Source organism: Argentina silus (genome assembly GCF_951799395.1).
Source record: "Argentina silus genome assembly, chromosome: 1".
NCBI lineage: Eukaryota > Metazoa > Chordata > Actinopteri > Argentiniformes > Argentinidae > Argentina > Argentina silus.
This window is the reverse complement of record NC_139655.1, coordinates 19,758,144-19,768,835: the sequence shown is the minus strand read 5'-3', so window position 1 is coordinate 19,768,835 and position 10,692 is coordinate 19,758,144. Positions and strand designations below refer to the sequence as shown.

Sequence of the window (10,692 nt, the reverse complement as noted above, 5' to 3'; positions counted from 1 at the left end):
TTTAAATTGTATTACGCAAAATGGGGAGATTGCACTTGCATGTGGACTCAAGAGGCGGGGTCTCTTCAAATATTTGAGTCTTCTCTATCCACCCATGTGCTACTGATCTATTTCTCAAAATGAACAGATCGCAGCGCAACAGATCCTGCATGCAGCACGAACGCTTGATGTCAATCATTCTTGTCCTGTCAATTCCGCTGGTTGACTGTTAGCTAAACTTAACTTGTTTTAATCAGACAGGAATGTTGTGATTTAAACGTTTTTAAAAGAGACATCTTCAGATTTCCAGTCTTTTGGGAAATGTTTTCTCAAGATTGGAACATGACAATTGTAACTTTTATCATGTCAAGTTTGGCATCTTTTATATTCCAGATTTAAGCATGGTGTCATGGTCTTTTTTTAGTTAATCCCACTTTCTATATAAAAAGCGGCCATAAGAAAGTCGAAAATGGAGACGTTTACATTGCATAACATGCTCTTAAACTCCACTAATTTGTATAAGATATTATGCGACTTCGGAATAAAGAATGTCTCAGAGTGCGACACTGAAAATGACCCGCCACCGGAGCCAAAAGGTAAGCACAATTTGAAAAAGATTGCCACCTGTCCTGTATTCTTGTTTCTGTCTTACTTAAATTTCTTAATTCACTCACAAGTACATGCTCAAGTTAATATAGGGTACATTATTGTACCGTGAAGTGCCTTTGCCTGTTAAGCATGTAATAATATGCACCCTAATAAATGTCTAAAACTCCACCACCATTTCATTATGCAGGCCTACATGAAAATGTGTTCGCTTTGTGTTCATGGATTAAAAATACTGTATATTTTTTCGGAAATGTGCGCGTCCAGCTGAAATTCCCAAGCCGAGGTCAACGCGCGTATGCGCGCGGTTGATAGTCCATGCGCTCCTTTTTGGATGGGGAGCCCAAGGACTGAATATTATATACGTTTTAGATTAATCAAGACAGAACTGGACGTCAACACCAGGTCAAGCAGCAGTTGTTATGAGTTGTTCTTTTTGGAATATGGTCCAGTTAGTCTACAGTGTCTAGTAGGCCTACTTTATCTTATAGTCTTTAGAAATCATCTATTAATCTCTTTTTACAATTACAATTGCAATATGCTATTTTCAAAAGTTATTATGAATAATATGTTGAGCTCTTATGCAGTGTAGTGAGGAGATATGAGATTGTTATATTCAAGCCTTAGTTCCCGTGAGACATTGTGTGAGGCATCCACCTAGAATTATTTTAGACCATTTCCAGCTCTGTTCATGTTTATTCTATGTATCTTATGGTGACTTTTTGCTGCACACCTAATTTCCCAAATGTCAATCTGAATTGATATTTTACCAGTGAGTGAGAGTTCTTGAATGTGTAGCTTTATAAAACAGGGGTCATCGTGTTATTAACACATACTCTGTTATTCTGTGAATATGCATTTGTGATGTCCTGAACAAAATGAATTTCCATGTGAGTTACAATAAAAAGGTCTGCTTATCCAATCTTTCTTATGTAAACATTAAATAAATTAATTATTTGAGTAATGAAGCAGGTACTGAAAACCAGGTACTGAAAACAGGTCATGTCTGTCTCTCTCCTCTGTCAGATATGAACCACACGGTGCGTATCTTCCTCTACAGCCTTATCTTCCTCCTCAGTGTGTTGGGCAACAGTCTGATTATCGGTGTGCTGGTAAGGAATCGGCGCATGCGCACCGTCACCAACCTGTTCCTGCTCTCCCTGGCCGCCAGTGACCTGATGCTGTGTCTCTTCTGCATGCCCTTCACCCTCATCCCCAATCTCATGAGGGATTTTGTGTTCGGCAGCGGCATCTGCAAGGTGGCTATGTACTTCATGGGTGAGTCAAGCACATACCCTAATACTTGTTGGTAATAGATGTAGTCTTTCCATTGGAAATGTTGATGTGTTGAGTTAGTTCTCTCTAACTTTCTTCACCTTTTTTAGGGTAGTATTGCATATAGCCTATACAATTAAAAACATTGTCTGAACTACATTTTATACAGTACATCAACACTGGTAAAGCTTTTGTTACTTCAAAGGGTCGGGTAAGGGGATTGAATAGGCTCTGACCACATAAACTCATTCCATCTTCAACAACCCATCAACCTGGTATGATCACACGTAAAGAAATGTAAGGGGACTTGAATGATTTGGATGTTCAGAACAGATACCAGGATCCCTTGGGAAGTCTCCATTTTGGCTCTAACCAAGAGCCTAGTGTGAAAACAGACTCCAAATAAAGTCATCTGTGGCTGTGGCTATGGCCATGGCTGCGTTCCCTTGTTTCCTTCCTTGGGGCTGTAAACTGGTCCCACCATCCCCCTGATTTAAGGACCAATTTACTGCGAGCAAACAGGATGCTTGTTGTTGAAAAGTCTCCATGGCTATTACATTTGGAAGGAAACAAAGCTAAAGAAATCTGTAGCATTGGTGTACATATGCTGTAGCATTGGTGATGTACAGACAAGACTTGAAGGCTATCATGACTCATGCATTCATGTGATCTCAATCTCACAGGTAAACACATTATTATAATTCTGTCTGGGTACAGTATGTATTGATTGGGTATATGCATATACTGTAGAGTAGCTAGATTGAACTACTCTCATTGTTCAAATCTTTGAACTCTCTGTCTCTAATCTAGGTTTCTCTTTTGAAAAAGTTCATTAAAAGTTATTGTCTGTTTATCTGAAGGATATCATCTGGATATGCATCTAAATACTGTCGCTAGAGTTGAACTACTATCGTAATTCAAATCTCTGATGCTCTTTTTCAATTATCTCAAAACATTTCATTCACATTTGTGTGGATATCTGTATGGAGAGGTATATATATATATATATATTGCTGGATTAATTTGTTATGCCTTTGGAAACATTGTACACCATGTGTATCATAGGCCTACATAGTGCTGTTGGAGGCTGATCTGTTTGTTCTTTAGCCTGTGTAGTGAGATCATGACGATGTCAGCATCTGTAATTACATAATTTGTCTCTGTGTATAACTTGTTTATGTGCTGGTCTGCTAGGATCATACCTGGCGATAATGTGGATGTATTTATAAGTCCCATTGTTATTATTACTATGTGAGATTGTTAACCTCTATCGGTAACAGATTGTGTCATTGACGATCAAGAAGTGGTGGATCTCACCTCTGTCTCTAGACGGTCATAAAGTACAAACTGACAAGCAGTTAAGGATTTAATTGTGACCTTAACCTGGCAAGCATCCTACTCACAAATTACATTACATCTTTAACAGTTATCTTATGTTGCAGCTATTACATATTTATTGCACATTTATGACACTGTAATGCAATGACATACATATTAACTACACACTGTAACATACTTAGTTGCACAAGACCCATCAGTAAGACATGCTAGTGTGCATCCATATCCCCTGTGTATCTGTAACAAAGTAATGTGATCTGAACTGTCAGCCATTATCCATCTCTGTTCAGGTATCTCGGTGAGCGTGTCCACCTTCAACCTGGTGGCTATCTCTCTGGAGCGCTACAGTGCCATTTGCAACCCCCTGACTTCGCGTACCTGGCAGACCAAGTCCCACGCCGCCAAGGTCATCTCTGCCACCTGGGTGGTGTCCTTCCTGCTCATGCTGCCCTACCCCATCTCCAGCACCCTGGTGCCCTTCATCCGTGTCAACAACAGCACAGGCAACATGTGCCGCCTGGTCTGGCCGAGCGACGTCATCCAGCAGTCTTGGTGAGAGCTCAATGTCAATGACTCCTGCCAGCCTAAGTTTCTTTTTTTTTTTTTTTAAATAAAAAAAATAGTTTTTACTTTTGTATTTGAACTCATCATCTGTTACCGTATATGATGCAAGTAATATAAGGCCAAAATATAACCCTAACCCAAAATATAATGCACTAAATGTGTTCATTGCTTTGGACCAATATGGTAACATCATAGACCTGTTGTCCGTCCCAGGTATGTATCCCTGTTACTGCTGCTCTTCCTGGTCCCAGGGATCATGATGATGACAGCATATGGACTCATCTCCATGGAGCTGTACAGGGGCATCAAGTTTGAGATGATCAATAGGAAATCCAGTAGAGGTACGTATATAACATATAAATCCATGATTCCCTAGTGCCAATGTTTCAAGTTTGCTGTTAAGATTTGCTGACCTTTCATCTTTCTGATATGTGATTGTGGTTGTTTTCTAGCGCTGGCTAAGTCTTTATTCATGTGTCTACTGTTGTGGTCTATAACAGAGAGACAGTGTAGCACGGGCAGCATCAAACCTGGTGAAAGCGACGGTTGCTACCTGCAGCCCACTAAGAAGAAGAAGTCGACAGAGCTCACACATCATCAGAGTGTGACGACTTCCAGTGGTGTCAACAGTGGTGGCAGCAGCACCAAATCCAGGCTGAGCCGTGTGTGCAGCAACGGCTCCACAGCTAACCTGGTGGCTAAGAAACGTGTGATCCGTATGCTATTGGTCATCGTTACTCTCTTCTTCCTGTGCTGGACCCCTGTATTCGCCGTCAATGCCTGGAGGGCTTTCGACAGACGTTCAGCCGACCGCCTCCTCTCTGGGGCCCCTATCTCCTTCATCCACCTGCTGTCCTACACCTCGGCCTGTGTCAACCCCATCATCTACTGCTTCATGAACAAACGCTTCCGCCAGGGCATACTGGCCACCTTCACTTGCTGCAGGTGCCCCCAGGGTGAGCACAGCAGTGGGCTCGGGATGGGAGGCCGAGGTGTGATGAGTAGAGGGGGAGGAGGACTGGGTGGGAGAGGGGGGACGAGGAGCAGAGAGGAGAATGGGCATACTCCGTCAAGTGGCGCCAGCACACGCTTCACCTACAGCAGTATCCGTAGGTCTGCCGAGGCCTAGCTTCACAAACTACCAATCAGAACTAGACAACAAATATAGAGGCGGGGTGGCGTGCCTCCATAGTCCAATTAGCTTTACATTCTGAGAACCCATTGATCTCTGATAGGGTCATCACTGCTTTTGACTTCCTTCCTGTGCTTACATTGGACAATGATGACGAGAACTGTCAGACAGTAAGCATCTGATTTTGATGAGGTCTTGAGAAGGACTAATATGACTATATTAACTTGATGAATGAAGTGAAATGGAGAGATGGAGAAATCAGCCAGGGTTTACTCCAGAGAGAAGATTTGGACTTGAAGTGAGCAGAGTGAGTAGACAGACAGTGGTACATGATAAAACCGTTGTGTTGTGTCTGATATGTTTAGCCTTTAAAGTGCCTAAAACTATATGGCCCTTTATGCTGCTTTAGCGGGTTGTGTGAGAGGGTATGGTGCAGTAGTTTATGTCTACACTGAAGAAGTGGTTTACTTTCCTCCATACAGACCTCCAGAACCCCCCTGCCCCCAGTCCCCATTTATGTAAGTCCCCCCCCCCCCTCCATCCCAACCAGCAGCACCAGAGCTGTCTAGGTTTGAAGTTTTCCAGACAATTCCAACGCCCAAGCAGCGCTTTTAGAGCCTTGTAAGATCTCCAGCGATGCTTGCTAGGAGACTGCTAGCTTTGCGTAGTGTGGAATACCTGTAGATGTGCACTTCATAATCCTTAACATACTATTCTCTCTGGAAACATTCTTGTGGGGGACTCAAAGGCTACACCAACAGCTAATGATTACACTGTGTATCCCCAAAGGCATTTATAACTTCCTATACCTCTGTAACTTCCTTTTACAGGCAGTGACACAGAAATATGCTGAAATATGTAAATACTTATAGATTGATCATGTTCCCGGGCAGTTGTGTATTTTTTTCCTTGCGCTCTATAACAGGTCATAAGTGCACAAACAGCCATGTTTTTTGTCCTTGACCTAGTCTGCGTGTGCTTTCATCGTTGTACCATGTGTACTTTGGTGACACGGGGGGCCTTATCGTGGTGTGGGACATTCTACAGCTGTCCCCTTTTCAAAGGACGAGTTCCCGGCAAGTAAGCCTACCTGTCAATCACACCTGGTCTGTATTGAATCTGGTTGTAAATACTGCAGCACAAATGTAGCAATTGTGTTGTTTGTTTACCTGTTTCCTTGTAGCATCATTTTAGTGGACAGTAGTTGTAATTGTAATCAAAAGTATCATTATCTCTGTGCATGGAATACATAACCAAATAGGAAACCTAATGATATTAAAGTCTTTGTAGTGTTGTTACTGTATGAGAACTTTTTCAGTTCATGAGTGTGTATGTATGGACACAAACATCTTACAAATGAGTTACAGGGCAGAAATGTGTAGACAGAACAGACTTCCTTTCTCCAAGGGCCAGTGGGGTCTGGTTTATTCACACCTAGTCCCAGAAGCCCAGAAGGGAAAACAAGTCCCTCTGAACTGCTACTGAGGCGTGCGTTGTCCTCACCAAAAGTAAACTGAGTAAATCACAGATTCACTTTGCTAGTCAGTTGCCAATTGTCAGTCTTATTAGAAAATGACCATGCCATGGAATATTCAAGGTAGCTCATTACTTTGCATTAAACCTTATCAAAATACAGAAGATAGTTTAGCAATGCTACCCCATCTTTCCTATGTAGACTACAGTACATACCCTTTATCAGATAAAGATTATAGTAACTCAAACTATGTTCTTTGTAGTCTGCCAGTAGTGTTTTTGTTCATTCATATGCATAGAAGTGCCATGAAGTAAAAGGGTTCCCTCAAAAACCAAATAGTATTACATTAGGCTTTTAACCACCTGACTGGATGTATACACATATTATATAAACACCCATTTTATATAGCCTAATCAACTTCTGCCTGGCCAAATAAAGACATGTTTGTGTGTAAGTGCTTCCTCTAAAGAATCAGACAGAGTGACTTGGAGCTTTTAATGGCCTAAGTGGAGAGGATCTTGAGGACAAAGGGATTATCTTGATGTTACAGTAGGAGGTCTCCGTCGGGACTCCTCCCAGGAATTGTAGCTTCATTGGGGCATGTGCTCCCCTGCCTTCACCACTTACCAGTTTACTGCTGCATATCCACCTTTCAATTTGACACACCATAATTCTCTGATTACTAAGGTGTGAACACCTGACTGCAGTCACAATTAAAGAATATTTTTTTAGCTGGGGCATTTAATTCATTCATAGCAATAAAGTTAGAATTTGGAAGACGCACACTTACATCCAAGATATGTTAAAAATGAAAATTAGATGGACACAGCTGCAGAATTTAATTTCACTTTTTTATTTCTTGATTTTTGTATGCCAATATTGCAAGTTTTTTCTAGTTTTTTTCCTTTAATGACATATGGAATTGAGCATGAACTGGAACTGCAATATGTACAAAAACAAACAAACTATCATATGTTATCAAAAACTGTCCCCTTGTTTCACGTTATTGCTAAATGTTACAAACTGCACAGGTTTCTACCATCAGCAACCCTTTGAGCACTGAGTATACTACCACACTGACACCTTTGCTTACCATTACTAGAACAACACACTGACAGAGAGTGAGAGTGACAGACGGAGACAGAGTGCATGAAAGGACATGTGAGAAGAGGGAAAGAAAGAAAAGGAGAGGCTGTAGCAAAGCTAAGCATAAAGAGCTGTGTGTAGAGGAGAGGGTGAGACATGAAGTAGGACTGACATATACAGTATAGACACAGATGAGAAACAGAAAGAGAGAGAGAAAAGGGGAGAAAGAAGTGTTAGCACTCCATAGTGCAGACAGCCTACAGTCTTAGTCAAAAGTAAGGCTGAGTGCGACAGAGAAGGCTACACACACCTTTTCATTTATTTAAAGCTGCCTCTCACTCTGTCCTGTTTTTTAGCAGTGCATGAAAACTACATTATAAAAGACATTTGGCATATTAGAGGATACATACATTGTTCAGAGCTCATTACAAAAACAAAAAACAACAGCTGCTTTTGGAAGAACAAAACAAACATAATGACCAACAAAAAATGAAAACCAGTTGTAAGTATACAGTATTTGCAAAAAGCGCCACAAAAATTCATGAGCAAGTATTTTGCTTTGTTAAGCTCTGTCCCCATGTTAATACAGCTTGCTAAGGCATGTAACATTGTTCACCCCTGTAAGAGCTCATGCCCCTTTTTGAGTAAAATATGAGGAAGGGGAGCACTGATGCTCTTGACCATGTAGTTATTCTAGGACCAAGCCCCTACTCCTGATTTCACCCCATAACCCTCTATGTTCAACACCAACAGTACATGTAAACAGTCCAACCAGCTAAGATTGTCAAAGTGATATGCTTGAGGATACACATCACCCTTCCACTGTTTAAAAGATGCGGAAAAGCCACTTTTCCGACTGAAGCAGACATTGGTGATGAACAGAGCAAAGGAGAGCCCAGTGGCAACTGAACATGTAAACACAATAAAAACCAGGAGCAGTGAGATAGGTGACACAGGATGCCTTCTAGGCGGCACAAGGCTTAAACCAAATTTACAGATAACCAAAAACCTCACCCAGCTGAAACTGACATTAGAAAACACTGAGCAAACCAAAAAGCAGATTTGATGACCTATCACACAGAATAAAGGGTTTAGAAAGGCCAGTCGCTTTCTCTTCATTGTAGAAAAAACACATCATGGTGATAGTGATGAAGCCCATGTCTGTTTGATGCTACAAACTTTTCAAATGCAGGTCAATAGCACCCATTCCTTACTGTTACCAGTCTGACAGCAACTGGTCTTTTGAAAATACACTTCCTCGGTAGGCAGTATGGGCAATAATGCACTTATTTTTTAGACATAAAATAAGACGGGGAAACGTTAAACCAATAATTTAAAATATCAATATTACACTGTATAAAGTTAACATCAATGGTGGACAAATGGGGTGCAAAAATGAAATGTGTGTGCAGGGGGGGCATCCCTAACTTTTTGGGGACAAATTGAGCACTTTTTTTGTTCCCTGTTAAAGGGACATGACTGTAAATACGGATACATGAAAGAGGCCAAAAAAACTTCATTATGCAGACATTCATACAGTATTAGACAGTATCTTCCCAAAGTGTATACAGTTCTACTGTAATAGGATTAAAGTATTGCCTTTTTTCGTCATCCATATGTATCCAACAATGAGAGAATCACTTTTTTTTTTTTTATATTTGGAGCAAGTCGGAAGACGGTGCAGGACCTAACAAATTTCAAAGTCCATCTTTAAAAGAGCATTGATTGTTTTGAACATGAACGGTTGTACACACTTTGAAATGGAGCGAGTCTCACTCACAGTTCCATTATTACGACTACACAGAGGAGCCCCACACTCAGACACACACACACACACACACACACACACACACACACACAGAGAGACACACACAGGCACACACACACACACACAGACACACACAGGCTGGTGAACTAGTGGTCAGGCAGACTAAACCAAGAGATACAACATGACCTGTACAATATTGCTGTACGTTTTGAAATACACATCTTCAATAAAACACATGATCTAAAAGGCCTTATACTTCTACTGGAGAATGGATCACCATAAATACAGATGAGTGGAGCTACTTTCAGACATTGGGTTTACAGCATACATTAAATTGATTCTGTGTGAAAACCAAAAGGACAATAAAAAGGCTAGGAGGCCAAGAGGAGCTTGATAGCACTCACTAGATGAAGTGTCCCACATGGAGGAAGCTGGGCACTATATGAAGTACAACATTTATATGTTTGTACCTGTACACTGAACAGTTTTTAAAAAGGCCAACACATCCTTCATATGACAATATGTGGGTATGGCGCAGTGGCACAATGATGGCATGTAGACTTAACAGGACAGATTCCAATGACAACATAAGCTCCTGCAATGAGCAGTGAGGCAGCAGACTGTATTTTGCCACCCTTGGGTCCTTTCAAGCTAAATCAACATAACAGACAGGTCAGTGAAAGGGTGAGATACTCGTGACATTTAAGTTAGCGGTAAGGCCACATCGAATTGGAAGTGTCAGGCTTGAACTCATCACTGCGCTTTCTGTTTTCTGAAAACAATGGTTTAGTGCCACCATAACTACACACTGGAAGACACCTAGTCTTGTAAGACAGTTTACTGACAGATTTCAAGATATCATTTGATACTTTTCTGGTGACCAATACAGCGACATGATCTCAACATTGGATATGTGACACAATTTTGTTGACAGTGTGCACAGTTATAATATACAGTACTAAGGCTACCATATTAATTCAATGACTAGGCTCATAAAATTAATGTGAATGACAAACTGTCTCTGTTATGTAACTGGTATAGAGAACTACTTTTCTTAAATAAATGGAAGAATTCTGCAGACATCGCTATGGCTCCATGTGTGATGTACAGACATGTATACTTTCCAAAGGAAACGTAGCGCACATAGAGTATTGCAGGCAAGGCAAGGTGTTGCTTAAAGCTTTTCTTTTTAAAGACTTCATAAAAACCAATGATAAAAAATAGGCCCTCTGAGGTTATTCCCCAAACAGAAAGGAAACCTTCGGTTATGGAAAAGAAAACAAATCCCCAGATTTCAGTTTTTCAACAAAAAAGCAAAGTATCAAAAATGAAACGTTCCTTCCAAAGCCGGAAAAAACAGGCGTTTGTCGGAGAAAGGAGTAGGGTCGCTATAATACACAAGCCAGGTCAGGAGTTGGACCTTAAAAAAAAAAGACCAAGCTCAGAGGAAGAATAGAAACTATTTGGTAA

The 10,692-nt window shown here is 40.9% G+C and overlaps 1 protein-coding gene across 1 annotated transcript; it reads left to right on the top strand.

The window, feature by feature from the left end:
- Positions 1-448: 448 nt before the first annotated feature.
- On the top strand, positions 449-4,891 carry cckar (cholecystokinin A receptor; the record flags this gene model as incomplete). The annotated part of the gene is made up of 5 exons (XM_083665024.1): positions 449-575; positions 1,612-1,863; positions 3,489-3,750; positions 3,976-4,103; positions 4,263-4,891. The coding sequence occupies 5 exons, from the start codon at positions 449-451 to the stop codon at positions 4,889-4,891; spliced, it is 1,398 nt and encodes a 465-aa protein (XP_083521150.1).
- Between the last annotated feature and the right edge of the window lie 5,801 nt (positions 4,892-10,692).